Source organism: Trichomonas vaginalis (assembly GCF_026262505.1).
Source record: "Trichomonas vaginalis G3 chromosome Unknown ctg_128, whole genome shotgun sequence".
NCBI classification, from domain to species: Eukaryota; Parabasalia; order Trichomonadida; family Trichomonadidae; genus Trichomonas; species Trichomonas vaginalis.
In genome coordinates, this window is record NW_026529215.1 from 161,880 (window position 1) to 185,221 (window position 23,342).

At 30.3% G+C, this 23,342-nt stretch overlaps 12 protein-coding genes and 3 pseudogenes across 15 annotated transcripts, besides 1 other annotated feature; 5 read left to right on the plus strand and 10 right to left on the minus strand.

Annotated features, from left to right (window-relative positions):
* Positions 1 to 4,983: part of a mobile genetic element that runs on past the window's edge.
* Positions 275 to 673, minus strand: TVAGG3_1078150 (phage tail repeat-like family; the record flags this gene model as incomplete). The annotated part of the gene is made up of 1 exon (XM_051256584.1): positions 275 to 673. One exon carries the CDS (start codon positions 671 to 673, stop codon positions 275 to 277), a length of 399 nt encoding a protein of 132 aa, XP_051076214.1.
* On the minus strand, positions 737 to 1,162 carry TVAGG3_1078160 (uncharacterized protein; the record flags this gene model as incomplete). Its single annotated transcript, XM_051256585.1, has 1 exon — positions 737 to 1,162. The coding sequence occupies one exon, from the start codon at positions 1,160 to 1,162 to the stop codon at positions 737 to 739; it is 426 nt and encodes a 141-aa protein (XP_051076215.1).
* TVAGG3_1078170 lies at positions 2,784 to 3,277 on the minus strand (annotated as a pseudogene). The gene has a single exon. A coding segment is annotated over exon 1 (494 nt).
* On the minus strand, positions 3,591 to 4,060 carry TVAGG3_1078180 (annotated as a pseudogene). The gene has a single exon. A coding segment is annotated over exon 1 (470 nt).
* Positions 4,984 to 5,133: 150 nt separating the features above from the next.
* Positions 5,134 to 5,541, minus strand: TVAGG3_1078190 (uncharacterized protein; the record flags this gene model as incomplete). Its single annotated transcript, XM_051256586.1, has 1 exon — positions 5,134 to 5,541. The coding sequence occupies one exon, from the start codon at positions 5,539 to 5,541 to the stop codon at positions 5,134 to 5,136; it is 408 nt and encodes a 135-aa protein (XP_051076216.1).
* A 228-nt stretch (positions 5,542 to 5,769) lies between these two features.
* Positions 5,770 to 6,774, minus strand: TVAGG3_1078200 (annotated as a pseudogene). The gene has a single exon. A coding segment is annotated over exon 1 (1,005 nt).
* Positions 6,775 to 6,843: 69 nt separating this feature from the next.
* TVAGG3_1078210 (uncharacterized protein) lies at positions 6,844 to 7,059 on the plus strand (the record flags this gene model as incomplete). The annotated part of the gene is made up of 1 exon (XM_001309361.1): positions 6,844 to 7,059. One exon carries the CDS (start codon positions 6,844 to 6,846, stop codon positions 7,057 to 7,059), a length of 216 nt encoding a protein of 71 aa, XP_001309362.1.
* A 1,707-nt stretch (positions 7,060 to 8,766) lies between these two features.
* Positions 8,767 to 9,277, minus strand: TVAGG3_1078220 (uncharacterized protein; the record flags this gene model as incomplete). Its single annotated transcript, XM_001309362.1, has 1 exon — positions 8,812 to 9,267. One exon carries the CDS (start codon positions 9,265 to 9,267, stop codon positions 8,812 to 8,814), a length of 456 nt encoding a protein of 151 aa, XP_001309363.1.
* A 1,871-nt stretch (positions 9,278 to 11,148) lies between these two features.
* TVAGG3_1078230 (uncharacterized protein) lies at positions 11,149 to 11,813 on the plus strand (the record flags this gene model as incomplete). Its single annotated transcript, XM_001309363.1, has 1 exon — positions 11,155 to 11,730. The coding sequence occupies one exon, from the start codon at positions 11,155 to 11,157 to the stop codon at positions 11,728 to 11,730; it is 576 nt and encodes a 191-aa protein (XP_001309364.1).
* Positions 11,814 to 12,009: 196 nt separating this feature from the next.
* On the plus strand, positions 12,010 to 12,341 carry TVAGG3_1078240 (associate of C-MYC AMY-1 family; the record flags this gene model as incomplete). The annotated part of the gene is made up of 1 exon (XM_001309364.1): positions 12,016 to 12,261. One exon carries the CDS (start codon positions 12,016 to 12,018, stop codon positions 12,259 to 12,261), a length of 246 nt encoding a protein of 81 aa, XP_001309365.1.
* A 208-nt stretch (positions 12,342 to 12,549) lies between these two features.
* On the minus strand, positions 12,550 to 14,604 carry TVAGG3_1078250 (ATP binding; the record flags this gene model as incomplete). Its single annotated transcript, XM_001309365.2, has 1 exon — positions 12,573 to 14,594. The coding sequence occupies one exon, from the start codon at positions 14,592 to 14,594 to the stop codon at positions 12,573 to 12,575; it is 2,022 nt and encodes a 673-aa protein (XP_001309366.1).
* Positions 14,605 to 14,719: 115 nt separating this feature from the next.
* On the minus strand, positions 14,720 to 15,546 carry TVAGG3_1078260 (uncharacterized protein; the record flags this gene model as incomplete). The annotated part of the gene is made up of 1 exon (XM_001309366.1): positions 14,839 to 15,525. The coding sequence occupies one exon, from the start codon at positions 15,523 to 15,525 to the stop codon at positions 14,839 to 14,841; it is 687 nt and encodes a 228-aa protein (XP_001309367.1).
* Positions 15,547 to 16,262: 716 nt separating this feature from the next.
* TVAGG3_1078270 (spectrin binding) lies at positions 16,263 to 16,559 on the plus strand (the record flags this gene model as incomplete). The annotated part of the gene is made up of 1 exon (XM_001309367.1): positions 16,263 to 16,559. One exon carries the CDS (start codon positions 16,263 to 16,265, stop codon positions 16,557 to 16,559), a length of 297 nt encoding a protein of 98 aa, XP_001309368.1.
* Positions 16,560 to 17,829: 1,270 nt separating this feature from the next.
* Positions 17,830 to 19,039, plus strand: TVAGG3_1078280 (peptidyl-serine phosphorylation; the record flags this gene model as incomplete). Its single annotated transcript, XM_001309368.1, has 1 exon — positions 17,858 to 18,946. The coding sequence occupies one exon, from the start codon at positions 17,858 to 17,860 to the stop codon at positions 18,944 to 18,946; it is 1,089 nt and encodes a 362-aa protein (XP_001309369.1).
* Positions 19,040 to 19,505: 466 nt separating this feature from the next.
* Positions 19,506 to 20,700, minus strand: TVAGG3_1078290 (proteasome regulatory particle assembly; the record flags this gene model as incomplete). The annotated part of the gene is made up of 1 exon (XM_001309369.1): positions 19,572 to 20,690. One exon carries the CDS (start codon positions 20,688 to 20,690, stop codon positions 19,572 to 19,574), a length of 1,119 nt encoding a protein of 372 aa, XP_001309370.1.
* Positions 20,701 to 23,342: the final 2,642 nt, after the last annotated feature.

Consider the following 23,342-nt stretch of genomic DNA (forward strand, 5'->3'; position numbering starts at 1 on the left):
ATGTCATGTTGTCTCATTTTTTCAGAGAAGTTCATTGACCTGGTAGCACATGGTAACATGGTAGCACCTTCAGTTCTTCAAAAATAATTAATTATTGAATGACCTAAATCATGAGACTTTGTCTCCGGACTCTTTGAGTCACTTAACGTAACCATTAACGTAAACATTTATTTCTGCAGTTCATCCATTACTTCATTACCTAATTAATTACAGACATAAAATATATTTAGTTCATTCGGTAAGCCTTGACCCAAAAGTCAAATCTCAAGCACATTCAATGAACGCGGTACCATGCGAATACAGTCATAAATGGAGGCATATAATCTTTACCCGAGCCTGTTGGATTTGTTGTGAAAGTGTGTGAATGATTACCTGCGGTTCCACAGAAAATACCTGTGCTTGAATCTACTGGGTCAGTTGTGATATCATATCTATTCATTCCCCATCTATCCGAACCCGCTGCAAGATTTATATAACCTCTTTTTGTTATTGAATGTGAATGATTACCTGTTGTGTTTGTCGTTCCTGTATGAGTGTGCGGTGGAAGGTTTGCTTCTTTAATTTTCTTCGAACCTCCTGCCGTCTTTGAATATCTAGCACAGTATAAGAATTTGTCTACAATCTGCTTCCATTCACCAAAACCTAAAACTTCTGAAGGATTTGTTGAGTTCATTGATGTATAAATAGAACCAACAGGATATAATGTTTGAAGTATTTCAGTCTTTAATGTTTGAAGCTATGTTTTGTCAGCTTTCTTATTTAACTCACTATCCACATATTCCTTATCTGCCTTCTTATTTAACTCATCGTTAACATATGTTTTATCCGCTTTAAGGTCTAAACATCCTGAAACCCATCCTGTATCGGCTTTAGTTTTTAAAATCTTTGATGTCCATTCATGATACCATTCAACCATTTCTTTAATTTCATTATCTTTTTCATCCACGTATTCCTTATCTGCCTTCTTATTTAACTCACTATCCACGTATTCTTTATCCACCTTCTTCATTATGTCATTTAGGAAACCTTCTATGAATTCCTCATTTAAATTAAATCTTCCAATCTTCAAAACTTTAGGAAATGCATTTAACGCGTAATATCTCTGTTCTTCTGGTGGAATTGATGTTATATCATCCGTTATACCTTTAATTTTTGAATTCATAAATAAAATTTCTTTTATATTTGATATCACTGCACCACCTTTGCAAACGAATTCGAAATGTTCATTTTTCAATACTATCTCCAAATCTCCATATTTCAACCTTTGCGTTTGTTCTGCCGTCTTTGAATTATATGCATATATGGCGTATGTAATGGTCTGAGGGACCTGGGTGCTTTGTGCCTTAAGTTGTTGTGGTTGCTGTTGTTTAATCATTTATTATGATTTAAAAATAAATATTTAATCTGTTATCTCATCACCTATTTTTTCTATTTGAAATTGCCATAATATTTCATTCATGAATTTTAAATCACAATCAAATAGGTCAGTTATTCTAAATTTAATATTTGATAAATCTTTTGAATGAAGAATAAATGAATTCCCGGATAATTGAAACGGATATGATAAAGAAAATGTGTTTAAGTTGATGGATAAAATGTTTTGTATTGATGGGTAAGAGTTAGGGTCTAATGTTTGATGTGAAAATTTCATTGGGGTATTAACTTTATCACATTTGATTAAAATGAAATTGGAACCGGTGTCAGAATACAAAACATCCCCAACATCTTTTTCAAAATTTAATATTCCCAACAATGAACGAAGATGAGGAGTACAAAATTTAATTTTCAGCGGAAATTTAATAAGGTTATTTATTTCATCAAGTTCAAAAAGTTTATCGGGTTTTGATTTAAAATTTTCTTCATACCATACGATAAATGATTCATTTAAATAACTTAAAATCATGTTAATATCCCATTTCGCTATCACATTATTTATATACATATCATACGTTTTTCCAAGGTCATCTTTAATAAATGATATATAATCTGAAGGGTCTAAAAGAATGGGATTAAATTTACCACTCACAGAAACGAGAGTAACATTATAAATTCCGCTAACTGTTAAATTTAATTCACAACTATTATTCGAAATAATATTGATAATTGACATTTTTATTACGATTAAAAATATGGTAAAGCGTTATTTTCCAGTGATAAATAAAACTAGAATAAGATTACCTCAAGAATTCATAAATTCAACGAATAAGAAATTCATTCATGTTATAAATTTTAGTGTTTTCAGAAAATATGAGTCAATGTCATATTCATCAACAGGTTATATTTCACTTCATTCAAATTTAGTTCAATCAAACCCATATAATGACCATTTCATAAGATTTTCAGATGGTATTAAAAATGTAATTGATAGATTAAAATATGAACAGATTGACAATATCGAATTTTTGGAATTTTGGTTTAAATATCCCGATGGAAAAAAGATTGAAGTTAAAAATAAAGCTGATACTATAACAAAAACAATTACAATGACCGATCCGGATAGTGGGGAACAAAAAGAAATAAAACAAACGATAGAAACTGGTGAAAGGTCAATTATTATTGATTATGATTCAAAGGATTATTATTCGATAATGTTAATGCTTGAATATTAAATAGCCTTAACAAAGAATTTTTCAAGTGATATTTTATATTCATCAACTATTTTATTATAAATATCATTATATGTTAAATGAAGTTCAGTTGTTGTTCCGTTCTTTGATATCTTAATTATGCTAATATCCTTTATAGGATTTATTTTTGCAACTGTTCCACAGCATGAAACCTCATCATCTATGAAAAATTGAATCTTAACGTCTGAATCTTGAACATCACAAAGAATGGCGATAATGTGAATTAATGATTCATAAGGTAAAATAATTAAACCGGATTGGTCAATTAAATTTATTATTGAATCATAATTATTAATTATTATATCACGGTAAATTTTCATTAATTCAGAATTAATGTCTATTTTATATGGGTTCTCGATGTTTGATGAAAGAGGTGGGGGGTATGTTGGATAAGTGGGAATTTCAACAGGTTCTTTACTGGGTTCAGATAAAATGATTGGGTCTCCATTCTCATGGTTTTCTTCATTCTCCTCATTCTTCGGTAAGTCACGAGTTAATAAATTTGGTTGAGTTGCCGACCTTGTTAATTCGGGGCTAACATTAACTTTAACATTTTGAATAATTCGTGATTTATCATCATTTACGTTATAACCAACCGTAATCTCTGCTTTTGCGTTAGTGTTCTTTTGACTAGTGAAACGTCTTCTCATTTATAATCGAATAAAAAATATATTTAAACTTTTATTTTGCTGGAACTTTTATTTTGCTGGAACTTTTATTTTGCTGGAACTTTTGAATCTATTATTTCCTGTATTTGTTCATGAAGTTGATTTTTAGCATTTTCATCGAAATTAATAGACTTAATATATTCATTAATTGCATTCTTATAATCATCTGATTTCTCAAATTTTCTTTTATCTGATTCCTTAACTAAATCATAAGTTAAACCACGTTGCTGATATAATGGTTTCTTAATTAAATCTTTGAATGCTTGAGATAAAGCACCTGATGCAATTCTTGCTACTATAATTGGTTGGAATTGCTGTTTAAGTTCATCTTTAACATTTGCGAAAACTGGATCAAATAAAGCAACTTTAAAGAATTTTTAGCTGAAATTTCAGGTCTAATGTTTGCATATTGACCATCAAACTGGTTAGAATATCGTGGTAATCCATCCGGTCCCTCTTCAATAGCATTTAATTCTTCATTGAAATAAGAATATGGATTATGACGGTATGAATTAATTGGACCATTTTCACCTTCTCCAATGTATTGTTTAACAGCTTTTCCATTTTCATCAAATTGCATAGGATAACGTTCATTATATGCTTTACGTTTAGGATAATCGGTTATAGTTAATTTGTAACCATTTATGACTTTAATATTACCTTGACCATCAGTAACGAAAACTTCATTTATACCATCAGGTTTTCCATTTGGACCTGTAATGTCTGCTTCGTGTGCTTCCCAATTTGGACCTTGACGTTTGGCATATGCTTGAGCTTCTGGTAATGTTAAAACGTTTCTCATTTGTTTAACATCTTTTTGAAGACCAGCAACAATATGAACTAATTCTTTCATTCCATCAGGAACTTTCATAGTTCTATTATATGCACCCTTTTTGTTTGTCCCTTGTTTTAATGGAACCTGTAGAAGATTTGCCATTTCTGTCATGTTTAATTATAAATAAAAATAAAAATTAATTATAAAAAGTTAATCAAATTTAACACTTCCTTTATTTAAATCAACTATTATTTTCCCATGTTCACCTAATTGCTGATATTTGTGTGTAAAGTTCATTAATGCTCATTGGTAAATTCACTTGATAAAGCATAACGTTCAACTGTTGACGACTAAACCCACTGAAAATGAAAAGTGTTGATAGATTTGATTTAATGTTTGTGCTTAATGCTTTGAAGTATTGAACAGCCATAAAGAATGAACACTGAATGTGTCGACATTGAGTTAATAATTGATTAAAATATGATTTCTCATTTGTTATTAGTTTTGATTTCACTGCATCATCTAGAAAAATGAGTGAATGCAAAAATTCTCTATCAAAATTTGAAATAGAAAGTGTTTCAAATAATTCATCTCGTTGTTTATCAATAATTTTATCCTCTAATCCTTGCTTCTTGATTGTATTATATAATTCTTTATACATTAAAAAGTTTTTTAAATAATCTTCTGCTTCTTCTTGTGATAAATAAATAATTGGAATTTTGATTAAATGCTTTAAAGATTCAAATGTATCATCTGAAGGTGAACCTGAACGGTTGATATAAATTAACACATGTGAATGGGGGGAAGTGTTAGCAATAATGATAATTTGTTTTAATATCGTTAATGTTTTACCTTTATTCTGTTTACCAATTGCTGCAGTGATTGAATTTAAGTAACATTCAGAATATGGAATTTTCATTAATTTTTCCTTAGATAGAGCATTTCTATTATCACTCAATGCTTCATTAATCATATCATCTACGTATGTATTATATACTCCCGCTAATTCTTCATAAGGGGTGGATGAATTTAAATCCATTTAATCAAAAATAAATTTATAATTTTAAACATTTCTATTCATCAATATTTCATCATATGAACTTCTATACTGTGGTGGTGTACCTGTTGGATGATATTTCAAACCTTCATCCGGTGTCCATGTCCAATACGTAGTCCTAGTAAACCAAACCTGAGGAGGATTTGTCACCTTTGAACAGTAAGTGTCATTTACACCCTGAATGATTGGATAAGCTTTCACTTGTACTGTAACTTGTGAGTTGAAAGTTTCTAATCCATCAAAGAATATACCCGCTCCATCACGTTGAACTGGAATAGTGCATAAGAATGAAGTTTGGTCTTTCCATGTTCTAGCTAATGGTGTGCCATCATCATCATTCAGTGGTCTAGTTAATGAGTCCTCGTATTCTTCTGTGCATTCATTCACTCCATCTAAATCAGAAGCTTGAAGCATACGTGTAAAGAATATGTCACCCACTGTGGTCATCGCTTGATCGGGGAAGTTTCTGGAATCTATAGTGACCTGAAGACCTCGAAGCATTGGATTTTCTAAAAGCGTTCTTTGCATTGCATTCTTCGGAAATGTTAACACAACATCTGTAACATTATGAAGAGCGTATGAGAAATCTGAGCTAATACCTTCAGGAGTGATGCAACCTCCATTTAGTGAACGAACGTCAATATGTTGAGCTGGAATCATGAATGGATCTTCCTTACTGAATAAACGTGGTATTGCTTTAACTGATTCTTCAATTAAACCGTATCCTGGTGTAATGCATTTATCCTCTAAAACTTCCATCTTTGTGCATGAAATAATAACGTCATCAACTGTTGCGTCAGCAGATGTAGTGGCTAAGCTTGTAATTAATTTGGCAGGAAGTCCGATTTGTTGGAATTTGCGATCATATTTATAAACATGATTCATAATCTTTTCATAATTTTCATCAGTTATCTTTTCATAAACGTAATTTTGTAAATCAGCAACTCTTAACGGGTCAACCTGACAAAATACTAAAGTATCCCTGAAAACATAATATTTAAGAATGATATCACCAAATGATTTAGGATAATCATCGAACGCCTGAAATGCTAACAAATCATTTACCGGAATAATCATATCAAAAGTGACATCAACTTCTTCATTTGCTTTCTTGAAAACTTCTGAAGGGTCAATATATTTACCACATACTGAGTTATCATATTTTTGAACATTATTATATAACGAATGAACAAACTTTTTAACTTTCCTTTCTGATTTTGGTTTATATGTTGCAAATGCGAAAGATTCACGGGCGCAATCCATCTGAAGATAACCGGCATCACCTCTTTCGGTTTCTACTTCTAATTGTTTAAAGCTTTGATTTGATGATTTGTAACCAACGAATAAACGCATGCATTTAAAAGTGGCATCACATGTGAAAGCTTTATTTGAAACTAGAGTTGCTTTAACTTTGCGTTTAATATATGTGTCACCTAATTGATTCACATCATGAGCTGGATTTGTAATTCTTAAATGAGTTTGTTTATCATCAAAATATGGAGCATCAGAGTCATAGCATGAACTTTCAAGTTCTCTATAATATCTTCTACCGTCATTCTTTGCGAATATTTCATTTATCTTTTCGAATGAATGAAACACATTTCCATTAATCGGTTTAGTGTTTGGCACCAAATAGTTTGTCGTCATTTATTAATAAATAAAAAATCAAAATTAAAAGATGAAAATGAATTTTTAATTTTAATGAAATAATCAACTATGGCTGCAGGATTCTTTAAGAAACTGTGGGATAAAGTAAAAAGAGGAGCGCATAAAGTTTGGGAAACAATGAAGAAAGGAGCAAATTGGATATTTAAGAATAAAGAAGCAATTAGTGACGTTGCTGAATCAATAACACCAAAAGCCGCCCCAATAAGAGAAATATTAAATAAAGGAGAAAAAGTTTATCAAAGACTTCAACCGATACTAAGATAAAAATAATATTTATTTATTTTTCCACTATCTACCTCCTATTTTATTAAGTATTCCTTCAGCAATTCCACCAATTGCGTTACCTGCTTGTGCTCCCATCGCCGGATTACCTGCTTTAGTACCTAATACTCCACCTATGATAGTTCCTGCCGTTTTCGCTACTGGTGCCAAAAAGTTTGCAACGGGTTTAATAATATTTTTATGAACCCAACCCGCAGCTTTCTTAATTCCTTCCCATAATTTTTTAAAGAATCCTGCAGCCATAGTTGATTTAATATTAATTAAAAAATATATTTCATCACTTATATTCTAATTTTTATTTAATGATAAATGAAACCAATTTTAAAAATAAATGAAACAGAGGAGGAAGAAATAAATGAAAGTAAAGATGTTCAACAAAAAATAAACATTGTTAAACCAATTACTGAAATAAAAATTTTTTCATCTGTTGAAGAATTTAATGACTATTATGCTAACAATAAAAAATTATTTGAAGAATTGACAACGTGTAAATTGAATAAAATGTTTAAAGTTGATGGATTCAAAATTTCAAAAATAAAAGGAGTGGTTAGTTTGAAATCTATTCCTCAATCAAGAATCACCTCATTAATGAAAATAGATGATTTAACAAAAAGAATAGAAGAGATTGAAGAAAGAATGAATCAAATAATTGATTTCATAAATTCAAATAATCATTAATTTTTTAAAGTTCAATGTTGATTCTGAGACATGAATTTTAAAGTTTATTTTTTATTCATGAAAATAATTATTTTCAATTTCTTCTTCTCGTTTATGAGGTCTTTGATTATGACTTTATTGATTCCATTCAGGATTTAAACAATGTTTAATTAATCGCGGAATATCTGACATCATCTATATATAGCTTCTTTTATAAAAGATAAAAAATAAATTATTTTAAAATTCATGTCTTACATTTTTTAATGATTTATAAATAAATATTTATTACTAATTTATTTAATAATGTCGCGCTTTCTTACGAATTAAAAAATAAATTATTCAAAAATGTGAGAATAAAAACCTAAAGAATCATACATTTTTTACTTCATATGTTAAAAAAAAAATGATACAAAATCGCTCGATATTGCATGAATTCTTACGTTTACAAAAAAAGTCACACAACCCTCCTATCCTACTACTTTATTATTGTTAAAGTCGTTTGAAAATATGCCATTATATGATGCGTATAAGCTCAAAACTATTTGCAAAATCCCTTTTTTACAAAAGATACAACTAAATTATAATCTTATTTCGTCATCTCTATAGAATCATTGGAGATTTGCAGCCACATGACCTGTATAAGGGATTGTCGCTATATATCTTCTCAATTTTTCTGAACCTCGCTTAATTTACAGTTATCGCTTAAATTGTTGACTTTATTTATTCTGTAGATTAATCGATAGAGTGGATGAACTGTTATCTCATGTAGATGTATGATATCAAACTTTTTGTTGAATTATGCATAACACAAAAATCGATATAAATAATCTCTTGGATAACAAATAATTGGCCTGGTGGGTTTGACAGCGAATATTTTTGCCACAATTCTCTAGAATTTTAGAATTAGTTGAGATGTGTTGAACAATACAAAATATCAAAATGTGCATATCGGTCACATAATTTCGAATAATAGACCAAACGCATAAATTCATGAAAAAATTAATATTTAAGAATCCATATTTATTAATATCAGTGATTATAAACATATGGAAATAACATGGTAAACATATAAACAAATTAATGATAGTTGAGAAGCTGTGTGAGATCAGATGGATCACAAATCATTTGATTGTTAACATGGGAAATAACGATCTCGTTTGTGGTCGATGGATGATTTTGGTTGCCAATGATGGACTGGATGTTTAGATCCTTAACAACTCTATTAAGAGCTGGCTTAATTGAGTCCCAATTCTCTGCATACCAGCATAGCAAGGCAGATCTATTTCTCTTAGCAAGACGATCGATATTGATCTGAAGATCTTGGGAGAAGATTCTAGCAAAGTTAAGAAGGAGTGGAAATGTTACATGAGAGCCAATAAGCCTATTAAAGTAGGCATAAATATATTCGGTCTTGAGTCCATTTTTCATCTTGCGCTTCTCTATTCTTTCGTTATCTCTCTGGGACTGTGTAGAGTTGCGCTTATGGGCATCAGGGAAGACAGGGAAAAGGCCAGTAGCTAAGGAGTAGTTCATTGGAATGAGCTAAATTCCTTTATAATTGAATGACATTCAAATTTTTGTGAAAATTAACAAACTGAAAAAAATAAACAAAATGAATAGAATTTTGGGATTTCGTTAAGTGAATTTTTTGGGATAATAGATGGTAGGATATGAAATAGATCAAAAAGAGGGAGCGTAATAAGTTTTTAAGTTTCTCAAAATTTTGTGAGAGTTTTGAAAAGAGGATCTGAAATTTGTGAACGAAAAGTAGTCGTGTCACTTTTTTGAATTACTCACAATTTGATTAAAATTATATCTAGACAATTTAAATAAATTTGATATTTTGAAACTATGGTAAATACTAAGCCAATATGCTCGGTGAGATAGAGGATAAATTTGAAAAGGATCATCATACAAAAAATATTTATCAAAATAATTTGTCGAGTTATTATTAACTATTTAATTAAATTATAATGATATTAAGCTTCAAAAATTTTATTCAACATTTTGATTTTTCCATATTATATGCATAAGATAGGTCTAATTAATACATAGAAACAAAAATGGAGTCATTTCTTTGAGTTATTGTAAAAATTCTTCCTCAAATTTCTCAAAGATTGAAAAGCTTACACGTTTCAAGAGTTATTTCTTTCAATTTAACAAGGCGAGTAAAAATTTTATATAAAAAATAAGAAATCTCAAAAAAATTGAATATATCAGTAAAAGCTTTAATTCAATTTTAATTGTGAGATATAATTTCTTTAGAGAAATTTTACTCACTATTAATAGGTATTCATATAAATATAATAAATTTCAATGAATAAAAAAGACCGTAAAGCTCATTTCGTTTTATCACATCTCCTTAAACAAGCATTACATCCTTTGTTGATAATAATTATTTGATATCTTTATATTATTCAAATTCAAAAAATTTTGTAAACAAAATTTTGTTAGCTACAGTGAACGCATGTGTTCAATATTTTAATATCTTCTATATGACTATGGTTTAATGCTTATTTTAAGATTTTCCGAAAAGCAATGCATTGATGAGGATTAAAGATGAGATCGATCGTTATGTTTGGAAGCGCAACAATATTTATGTATTGCATAAATAATAAATTATGGTTCAAACTTGCAAACACACGCATAATAGCTGAACTTGAGATTCAACCACATATAAAAAATATGTTTAAAAGTGGTTGAGACGTTAGAATAGATAAATATAGACATTTATTTACTGCACAGTCGAAAATTGCGCAATTATTCCATAGACAATATGAAAATTGAAAAAATGGAATTTAAACAGTCAAAATTAATTTGATATCATACTTAAAATACTTTTTATTATTCTATTTTGATTCGAAAGTAGAATAAAATATCCTTTATCAGCTTGACTTCCCAAATAACAAGAATGGATATCATTTTATTGAAAAATTACTGATTTGAAACATTAAAACGGCTATAAAAGTATAAGTTAAACTAATCTCATTCCAAGACAAGTATATTGATGATTTTCATATATCGTTTCCAAATTTTTCATTTATACGCCTTTAGCAGTTTGAAAATGTCTTTACAATATTAATGCACATTCAACAGACATAATTCTATAAAATTCGGCAGATAATAATCAATTTCACTAAGTAATTACCTGAATTTATTCTCATGAAACGTATTCAACATTGTCCTACAATGAATCTAGTAGTTTAACCTTTGCTATGAATTCTATAAACAATAAGAAATATTTCATGAAAAAAAACATTCATCGATTTGATAAGCTTAATAAGCACCAATATATACTTTGTGTCTATTAAAATATAGTTCCATAATACTGATCTCCGGATTCATTCTTGAATTCATGTTAGATTAGTTTAGAGGAAAATCAGAAAAAGTGACGGATTTATAATATACGTTATTTAGGAGATGAGTTATTCAAGAGCAAAGAGTGATCTTAGTAACTCGTCTGTAAAATTTGGATCTCAACGTGCAACATCTGTGCCAAACGAAAAATACTATACTGTGTTATCAGAACAACCTCAACAACCATTTGGATTTGGTTCTCAAGCTCCTGCTCGTCCCGAAGCAAGATTTCCCGATGTTCCAGGTCCAGGAAGATATGAGCCTCGACCATCATCATTTCATGTCGAATCAATTCGAGGGCACGGTTTAGGATTTACGTCAAAAATCCGCAGAAGGCTCGAATGGCCTTCAAAAGCAATGAAAACCCCTGCTCCTTCTCAATACACACCAGAAAAACACTCATCAGAACTCAAAATTACAATTAGTCCAATTCTTCAAAGACGTTGTTTATGCTATCCAGATGAAAAAGAAGCATCTCAAACTCCAGGTCCAAGTGATTATACCATCGCTCCCCCACAAAAGCGAAAGGCTCCTTCTTCTGTATTCAAATCAAGATCTGATCGATCCATTTGGGGTATCCCTGAAAAGCCGAAGCCAAGATTTGATGGAAGAACTCTCATTGTACCTGGTTTCCACTGATTTTTTGCGATTAATTTACAAAATTATTTTTTTGTTTCTTTTATCTGTTTTGTTTAAACTTGTATATTACTATCATTTCGAAATGGCAACTCTCATTTAATTCCTATAATCTGTGTATCATTTGCAGTAATGGAATTCATTTCAAATTTCCTGGCAATTAATGGTTTTGAGTTTGTATTTTATATGAAACAAGTTGGTGTATTAATTATACCATAAAAACAAAATTGGCTAGAACTTTACATATTTAGGGTTATTTCACCAGATGGAACCACAATTATTCAAGAAATGATGTCGAAAAGGGAGCAATTCAGAAAATATTTAGAAGCAGGTAACGTTATTGAAACCCTCAATAAAGCAATGTTTAGTATCCATAGCGAAGATCCACGACCAGCTGATCCATTGGCTTTCATTAGAGAAGTTATCGGAGCACCACCAGCTGAAAATGTAGATGCACTTATACGTAAAAACCAGGACCTTCACGCAAGGGTAATCATGCTACGAAATCAATTAGATATGCTTAATTCAAAATAAAATGTATCGTGTTGTAACTACCCCCTCCAGAATGCGTAAAATGTAACTAAACTATATACTAAATTGTAAAATACTAATCAATCTACTAACTCATCTTTTTTTTTCCTAAAAAATATATTTGGAAAATTTATAAAATGTACTAATCATAATAGATAATAAATATTTGAAAGAAAAAATCACTATGGGATCGAGAAAATGATCAATTGGCTTCATAATTGCTCTAAAAATAGCGAAATTTTCCAAAATTAGTAAAATTTTTCCTAAATTAAAGCAAAAATATAACAAAAATTAGAAATCAATAAACTTTTATTTTACAATTCTTGTGCATTTGATGCTCTTTTTCCTGCGAAAAGATCTGTTTCTTTCTTCATGACACTTTCTGCTTTTCTTCTTAAATCCTTTGCAAGGATTACAGGTGTCGAATATCTATCTACTTCCAAAGCCATCTTCATGTAATCCTTTGCATTTTGAATGAAATCTTTAACAGAATTAACTGTTGTATCATCAGAAGTAGCATCCGGAATTCTCTTTTCTATATGGTCTATTGCCTGTTGGAGTGATTCCGCAGCAAATGGTCTTTCCTTTCTTTCATCACTTCTTATTAAAAATTCATTTAATCTTAATTGGCTGGAACTTAACAATTTTCTGAGTCTTTTTGTCTTCATTGTTGTCATATTTACACGGCATTCATTGATATATGACAATGCTGATGATTGTTCTTCAGGTTTAACAACGTAAGCGGCATCTGAATCATACAATAATCTCTCTTCAACATCGGCCAAAAACATTTCCAATTCGGATCTTGCTGTTAATGGTTTGTTCGCTTTAATTATTGCAACTTCTTTCTTCATTGTCTCGAAAATGCCGCCACTCGGTGCTCTCTTTTCATCAGGACAACGCTCGGAGACATCGAAATTCATCTTTCTACGTTGTCCTGTAACACTTGTAACAATGTATTCACCATAACCTCGTGTTGGCAACAAAGTAATGTTTAATAAAAATTTTCCATCTTTATCGGCTCTTCCTTCAAATTTATCGAATCCATCGACCGAAACAAGTGTAAATGAACCATGTGCAAGTTTAGAAGTTTCAACGTCAACTGTTGTTTCAAGGGATTTCGGAAGATCTGCATTAAGATAGAATTCAAACTTGGATTTTTCAAGGACATTAAAGAATTTGCGAATATATGGTTGTCCGCCTGATAATAATTGAACTGTTTTGCCACTTTTGTTAACATAATAATTAAAAATTGCATCTCTATCAATGAAAAGCTTCATATTGCCTGCAATTCTTGCCTTTATAGCTGAATAATAGGCTGTACCAAGAGCAATGGAGTCTTGGCTTGCAAAATCTGTTCTGAGTGAATTTCCGAAAATTTCTTTGGAAAGCTCATTAATTGCGAAATATCTGGATGCTCCACCACATATTTCAACTGTTTGTGCTTCGAAATCTTTCAGAATCTCTCTTAATTTTGTGATTATTGGCTTTGTAATTTCACGAGCTTCATCTCTTGTGACATTAATGGTTGTATTCAACTCGTTGATAAATACTTCTGCATATTTGTCGGTTGTGAGCATTTCTTTTGCTTTCTTTCCGATTTTAATTAAAATTTCTTCATCAATGTGAGTAGAAAGCTTTGACTTGATATAACTTGCGAATAATTGGTCTATTTTTTCGCCGCTGATCTTATCTGTGTAATGATATTTTAATAATGTGATATTTACGCGATTTGGTATTGGAATGAACTTCCAAAGTGTAACCTCTATTTGAGAAACACCTATTTCGATAAATAATACTGTTTCTTGTTTTCTTGCTGTTCTGTTAACTCTTTCAGCGATATAAAGTGAAGCAAGCGCTGTACTTTGATCTATGATTTCAACATCTGTAAAACCTGATATCTGAGCAAGTTCGTGCAACGATGATCTGTAATGTGGTGTACTAGCAGAAGGAACAGCAAAAATTATTTGATCTTTCTGAGAAACTGTAGGAACAACACTCCTTAAAAGAAGTGCAGAAGCGACTGAAGGATGTAATTCTGTTAATTTGTATCTATCTTGGTTTACGATGTAATTGAATGGATTTTTTTGTACTGACGATTTATTTCTTGATTCAGAAATGATAGTTTCGAAACCGTATGTGATTTTTTCCTTTGTTTCATTGCCTCTTGTTTCGTTTAATATGCCAATAACATTAGGAGTAGATCTAGTTCCGCGAGAAGAAGGCTGAATGAATACTCCATTCTCATTGGAAGCTACACCAACTCTGATTCCATCATTTCCAATATCTAATGCATATATACTTGAAAATGATTTGATAAGTAAAAATGAAAACATATGATAAAATGAAGTTTCAACAAGCCATGCAATATTATCATCCTAAATACTTGGACATGTCTGGATTATTCATTCTATTTTTGGTAATTTATTGAAAAAATAAGAATATTTACATACAATTCATTTTATTATTACAAATAATGCAATGCATGAAATAAGCTCTCTAATATAACTGTTATTTAATGAATTTAACAACATTTATATTTGGTTGAATTAAATCATTAAATTTTAACAAATATTATATCTATTTCTCGTTATGGCGTTTCTTGAAAAACTTATTGAGGTGTTTTCGTATTTCTCTGATTGTATTAACCTTGAGATCCATCAATTCAATTGTATTCTCGCCATTATCGTTGATTTTAATATCTGGTTCATTATTCTTTATTATTTCTAATATTTCTGGTATTTTCTCTTGAGGATATTTTGCAATTGCCTTTGTTAAATCTTCATAGCCACGAATTGGCAATGAAGGAACTTTAGGTTTTCTAACAATTAATCTGTTTGGTATTTGGAAAACTTTTGGTGAATCAGCAACAACGCATTGTAAAGTGTCTTGAAAATTAAAAATAATATCGCCCCATTTTGTTGAAGGAAGAAGGCCTAAACCAGCAACATGTTTCTCTAGCATATGGTTTAATTCACGATTAAGTTTTTTGCATAAATCAGTTTCTTCTTTTGTTAAATTTTGAAGTTCCCAATGAGGATATATAGCTTTCTTCATATCATCATACCATTCTTCTTTGTTGTTATATTGGTTGGAGTTTAACTTCTGAATAATCTTATCAAATGAAATAAAATTTGAAAGTTGAAATGTATGTCCGCCTTTTTGAAATGGTATATCTGTATCGAATTTTTGAAATAGTTGGCATAATGGACGCTCTTTCATTTCATTTACAATACTTAATAATTTGGATATTGTATTTGAATTCATTTGAAAAGTGACTAACTCAACAAATAATCGAATGAAGCTTCATGGAAAGTGACTTAATAAAAGTATGATGATTTCCAAAATGAGTGTTTTCTAATTTGAGAAATGACGCGACTTAGATTCTAACTTGTATTGAATCCTTGCTCGATAAAATTATTTTTTACATCAAATTTGAATTAAAACATCATATGTTTCATTTGTTGTTACTTAACTTTGGACTTGTGTAGTAAATCTACTATATTATAAATGGATATGACAATAAATTATAAGTGAAAATCATAATTACATAAAAATATTTTAATATTATCAATATATACAAGCGAAATTAGAATTCAAGAATCGTTGTAGGTTTTACCTTCACACTATAGATTGCAAAACGTTATTCAACTCATTCAGACATGCAATGCTTGTCTCATAAAATAAAATCAAAATAGAATTTAATTTGCAATGATTATTGATGAAAAGACTAAAGTATGTACTGTGGTCGATTAATGGAAGTTGATTCTAGATGAAAAGACTAAAATATGGAGAATTGGCATTGTGATATAAGTTATTAGGTACGTTTCCCATATAGTTTTAAAAATTATGGATGATGTCTGAAGGAGAAATTATTCAAACTCATTATGATAAATTGATGGGGATTTTTCCAGGATATCATGATGCCTACAATGCTTTGTACAGGTAACGAATGCATGGAGTTTGCAATAATATCACATAATATTGATTTTGTAACTTTTTTGATGGATGAACACAACATAAAAATTGATTTAGCATTGCGCTCGATCTACAATAATATTCAATCATTTTTCATTTATTTGGATCAAGCAAATGACATCAACAAATGCCTTGTTTATTCTCCTTATTTCCATCTGTCATCACTTGTTGAATATTTAATTTCAAATGGTCTAGATATCAATGCTAAAGATGAAGTTGGACAGACTCCTCTTCATTTTGCAGCCGACCATAATTGTAAAGAAATAACAGAAATATTTATTTCAAATGGTGCAGATATCAATTCTAAAACTCAAATTCTCTAGCTTACGATTATTTTTGATTTAAATGCTCTCGGCATTAAAGGGAAAATATACTAGAGAATTACACTTTTCCAATATTTTTTGGTCACTTCGCGCACCCGACAAAAAGTCGAAAAAGTGTTAATTTTACAGTCTCCTCTTCATTTTGCAGCCGACAATAATTGTAAAGAATTGACAGAAATTCTTATTTCAGACAATGCAGATATCAATGCTAAAAATGAAGATGGATGGACCTCTCTTCATGTAGCATCCAAGAAACATCACAAAGAAATAACAGAAATCCTTATTTCTAACAAGGAAAAACAAAGAGTCTCATTTCATTCAATGCAAACTTTATTGGAAAGTTAAATAACATAAGCGCACAGTATGATCTTTGATATCTGCTCAAATATAAAATAATTTCCAACATTGGAAGTCCGGTTGATCGTTCTGGTGGAATTCTGAGTCTGTTATAATACTGTCAGGGAAAACCTCATAGATTTTCTCTGTCAAGAATTGAAACATTTGAGCAACGGATTCTCCTGTCATTGAAGATCTACATAAGTTCCTAAGACTGGGTTAAACTAACCAATAATAATTATTAAAGATGTTAGATGTTTGTGTAAATGAAATCCTTTTAAGATTGAAATCTTGTTAAACGAATCAATAATGATTATTAAAGATGTTAAATGTTTGTAACATAGATAGTTAACTGATTTTATCTAATTTCCTTGATAAAATTTGGGTTCAAAAGTTGTCGAAGATTTCAAAATGTACTTATTGAAGTATAAACTAATGTAATTATCTAGGCCCAACATGATTATATAATATGGTAATCAGATCATATGTTTATTCTATATCTAAGGAGAAAATTGAACTTTAATGCGTCAAATTTGGACAAATATGTTTTTGGATATGTTACATTGCTGTAAAAAGTCATAAACTTCTTTACAATATACTTTTAAGTCCAAAAAAAGGTAATTAGGTGGAATAAAAATTCTTCATGAATAGGCATTGATTTCATTGAATGAAGTAATTACATCGATGTTGTCGCAAATGGATAAAACAGTAAAATAACTGTTAAATTGGATAAAAAGACGAATATGTGTTTTAAAAAGTGTAAACAATTGAAAAATCGAACTCTGAAAAGTACTTTTTATAAAAAAATTATTGCTCAATTTTTTCTGGACGATAATATTTATTTTTCTACTTATATTACTTGTATAAATAAAAGGTTGTTGCGTGTAAAATTTTTTTATCTGAAGAATTAGATTTTATGCATTTGACGTTTTGTAAATATCTCAAAAAGCCTGAATTTTGTTATGACTGACTCCAAGAATCGCCCAAAGTTTGAAGAAGGAACCGAAGTAGATAAATACAGGATCATTAAACACATAGGAAGTGGCGGTTTTGGTGATATTTATACCGTTGTTGACACAACAGCCAGTGATAACAAACATTATGCAATGAAAGTTGAATATTTAGAAGCAGAAAAGCAAGGCTTGGTCGATGAGATCGCATTTTTAGAACAGTTACAAGATTCATCGTATTTTCCCAAATTATTAGATAAAGGACAAAATGATAAGTGTCGGTATTTTGTAATGGATTTGTTTGGCCCATCTGTATCAAATATGAGGCGTGCTTGTGAAGGTCGTCATTACTCTAACTACTCTATGCTACGTTTATCATTAGAAATGGCAAAATGCATTGAAGAATTTCACAGGCATGGATTTGTACATCGCGACATCAAGCCAGCAAACTTTTTAATCAGAGCCAATAGAGAACGTCCTGTTTGTTTGATTGACTTTGGTCTATCAAAATCTTACATTAACCAATTAACCGGAGAACATATTCCATTTAGCCGTGATGCTGGATTTACAGGAACTTGCCGTTATGCCTCAATTAACGCACACGACAGTTTTGAACTCTCAAGACGTGATGATATGCTCTCCTGGTTTTATTCCGTCATTGAACTGGCTGAAGGAAGAGTTCCATGGCCAGGCAGCAAAGATCGCGAGGCTACAGAACAGCTAAAGAGACGTACAAGAGCGGCAGATTTATGCAGCGGCTTACCGGAAGAATTTATCGATATTTATCGTAGACTCAGAGCACTAGATTTCGAAGAAGTACCACAATACTCTCATATATATTTCCTCATACAAAAGGCAATTGACAGATTATGCACTCCACCGTTTCTTTTCGATTGGGAAAGCTTTACACCAGAGCAGGTTGCCCACATATCTGAAATACCATTAGATATGCCACCTCCTCGTACAGATTCAATGGCAAGGCTTGATCGTAATAATAATGAAGTCAGTACCCCAGAAAAGCCGAAAGCTGACAATCAAAAGAATGAAGATCTCAACCAACCAGATGTTGCAGAAGGTGGTTGCCATGCTTGCAGAATTTAACCTTTATATTTATTATAATTTTTGTTCGATTTTCGTTATAAATGTTTTGTTATAAACTCATCTATTTTGGAAATTTAATATTGCAAAATCTCCTAATTAAAGATATCTTTTTCGGTATTGTAATTTAATAAATTTTTGGAAGCAATTTGAATAGGTATCGCGTCATATATGCTAAATTATACATGTTTAAACAGCAAAAAACAGCTTTAATTCCCCTTCCCTCTGAATTTCTTATATTCATTTAATGGGGTAGCAGCTATATCTTTCTAATATTGCACTAGAACATTCTTCTTATTAAATATGGGATACGCCCGTTGACAGAATGCCATTAATGAGTGCAATTCTAGCAATATTTATGAAATAGTATATTTCTTGGCACAATAATTTCTCATAAGCTTTGTTAATTGTCGATTTCTATTTCGATATAAATAAAAAGTGAAAAAATTTTAATTCTTTTTTCACTTCAAAATTATTGGAATCGAATTTTACAAAATTCGATTCCAATAATTTTGAAGATCAAAAGAATCAAATTTTTCGCGCTGACTTTTTCAAAAATTGAGTGAATTTTATTTGTACAACTGGCTATCCCAGCTTGTAAAGCCTAACAAATGGCTTATTCTTTAATTCAACGCAACAAAATTCGTAATTCACCATATTGACCATCATATGTTTTGCAATATATTTTATCGCATACTTCTTTTGTTGCGACATCTTTTAACTGTCTTCCATCTTTATCCCTTATTTCTCTAAAAGCTCCAGCAAATTCAAGATAATGAACAACTTCAAGCTGACCTTTATTTGATGCCCACATGAGTGGAGTCCATCCATCTTTATCCAATACATCTATGTAACATCGAGCTCTAACGAGAGATTTAACAAGTCTCAGATTTCCGCATGCTGCTGCATTATGAAGTACATTTTGACCATATTTACCTTTCACTTCATAAAGTCCTTCTTCGCATGCTTTGAACATCATTTTTTGATTTCCATTTTGTGAAATTTCATCAAGGAAATCGTAGACTTCCGAAAGGCTTCCAGAATTTTTAAGTTGGGCAACTTTATCAAGAAATTCTTTTGGTAAATCATTACTTTCTTTTTCTTTGAGTTGAGATCTAAGAGATCGATTATCTTTCTCGACATTTTCTTTTTCTCTCAGTTGAGATCGAAGAGATTGATTTTCTTTCTCGATGTCGTCTTTTTCTCTCAATTGAGATCGAAGAGATCGATTTTCTTCCTCGATGTCGTCTTTTTCTCTCAGTTGAGATCTTAGAGATCGATTCTCTTTCTCGATGTCGTCTTTTTCTCTCAATTGAGATCTAAGAGATCGATTCTCTTTCTCGATGTTTCCTTTTTCGTTTTGAAGTTGACTTAACTCGGATTGTTGTTTTTCCAATTTATTCGCTGAATCTGACAACATTCTTCCTGTTTGATTTAATGTGTCAATAATGTTATCTAATATTTCCATTTTCATGTATTTTTGGATAGAATTTAGTGTTGAAATTGCATCTTGAAAATTTTTTATTGAAATGTTCGTTTGTCGAGTGCAATAATATATTTTATTTGCTGTTGTAGCAATGGATGACTGTTGAAGAAGAGAATCAAAGTCATTTGGAGTTAAATTCGCATATTTCATAATCGCTTTAATGTCTTCTACCTCGAATGTATCAAAGAGAATGCCTTGTTCAATATATTCTTTGATATGAGCACCAATATATTCGAAATTCGGAACAATTCCTTGACTCATTAAAATTTCTAAATTGTTGTGAGGAAAGTTGAAAATTTTACGACTCAGTCACCTAAGGATGTCGGAACTGCCAAAAGCGCAAATTTTGTTCATCACGAATTGCCAAGCTTGGCAATTCTTGGATGAGCGAAGTTTTGAAAAAAATTAGTAAATTTTGCATTATTTAAGTCTGAAAGAAGCAAAAGAATGCTATATTTTAGTTTCTATATATTTTTGAAATAAAATGGTGGCATTATTAATGATTTTTAAAATCAAATCAGGCTCATTTATTAAAAATGCAAAATATTTATACTTATTGTTTCGTTTAGTCAACACGAATTTAAGCCTAATTCTTTCTCACGTCTGATATGGCCTTCTTACATGAATTATTATGTAAATTTTTGATTATTTTGGAATAATATTAATCATTTGAACTGTTTTGTGGAGTTCTTTTGTGAATACGATACATTTGTTGAACTGATATTCAATTCTCAATAATATAATGCATTTCTGTTATTATATTTGAGAGAGGGTCAAAGTTGCTATTTGTCACTTTTCCACAAGAATATAATGGGGAAAAAGTTATCATATAGTTGATCTCATTCACTGAGGTGAGAGATGCATGTAGTGTAATTTGATAAACAGTGGGATTGCTGCTCTAAGTCCTAGGTTCGAGACACATTGGCTTCATTTTTCTCTTTTTTATTGACGTAAACTATTCAATTTTTGTGTTCTCCATTCAAATTTCAGAATTTTTTTTGCAGATTTCACGCTACATTCGAAGTTACCTTTTGTAACAACCACCACTGCCTACGAAAGACGAAAGTGTGTCACGATTTCACCCGGAAATCCGACGGTTGTTTAAGAGTAAGCACTTTTGGCACCTACTCTATTATATTTCCAATAATTTTTTAAAATATTTTTTTTAACTGCTCACAAAATATAGCAGAGGACTCTCATCAAAATGAACAGATAGTGAATTATTTTTCACAAAGAAATTAAAATACAAAAAAATTAAAAATAAAATGAAGAAAAAGGAGAAAAAATAGGTTCTAAAACCAAATACATATAACTATGATATGTGTATCTTATTGGGCGAAATTGGCGTCCGAAGGGCGCCAATTTCGCCGGGAATTTTTTAAGAATTGCCAAAATGACCTCAGAATTGCCAAGTCTAAGGATGTCAATTCGGAAAATTGTTTTCATTTTAGGAGAATATAATTTTCCTTTTGGAAAATTTAAAAAGTGGGACGCGCAGGATTCGAACTTTTTTAAAAGTTGATTTAAATATATTCTAGTGTGATTTCTAAGGATAATATCATATTTAAAATAAGAATATACTAGTTTGGGTGGTATAATTTTTTCGATAAATTTGAGAATATGTACGTTTAGGGCATCAAAAGTGTCAATTCGCTCAGCGAAAGCTGAGCTAGCTTCGTTCTCGAAAGAATAGGGAAGGAGTGAAAGAGAGTGATACAGATGTTGACACATTCATATCATTTCAACAAATTTTGATCAAATTGAAATTCAATGAAATTCAATTCACTTCATATCCTTCAGTCAGTACATTGACATCCTTCTACATCACAATGATAACTCGTACATCAATAGTTCTACAACTGACTCAGAAAAAACAAGATTTTTACTTCCAGCTTACAGCTTTTAAAAAGTTTCGATGATAAAAATCACTCTACTCTTGTTTATCGATATGTTGTGATAGTAGGTAAACGTATTCTTATCGATATTAATAAAAATATTTTTACGAAAATCTGAACCAATTACAGAGTTATTCATAAGGTTTATGATAACTGCAATTACTTCATCTTTGCTTTATATTTGAATAAACAATTTAATTTAATTTGCATAATTTTTTTTAGTTAAAAAACAGGAAACTTATTTGAGTTTGTATTATTTTTATCGTTCAATTCATTGTATCAGTGAGTGATCCAGATATTTAAGATATTTTGAAAAAAATTATTAATTTGATTAACAAATTTTAATCAAAATAGCAAAAATCTATTTGATAGCTGTAATGTTGCATGCTAAGTTCGGTCAACGATAGAAATTGAGTGGAAATTAATCGTCGAGAAAGTACGATTATGTAAAGTAAAAAAATGTTGTGGGATTTTTAATATTATATATTATTTTATAATAAAATTTTTTTGAGTCATTTTAAGAAGCACATATAATTTTTTGAATTTAAAAATTAAAGTAGTATCAAACGAATTTATCACTTAATTTAATACTAAGATTTCTTAAAATTAATGAAAAAAGGTTTTCTGAGAACTTTTGAGAATGGTTTTCAAATTCCATTATTGAAAATATATAGGTATTGTATGAAATTCAAACTCTATATTTATTAAAATTCTAAATTTTTAATAAAATAACTTTTCAGAGGAATATGATTTTGAATGGTTGATTAATAAGTATAAAAATGTCTACGATTTTAAGGAGGGAATTGTTCCTTATGAGGTATACATCATAACTATATACCTCATAAGGAACAATTCCCTCTTGATAGCTGGGAAACTTTCTCTGAATAACTTATCATTTGGAGAAAGTTTCCCAGCTATCTATTAGAAACTAAAGCTGTGAGGCTGTTCATATATAATCAGTGCCTCATAGCCTTTAGTTTGTTATTAAAAACGAGAAAAACTTGTTCGAAATGATAAA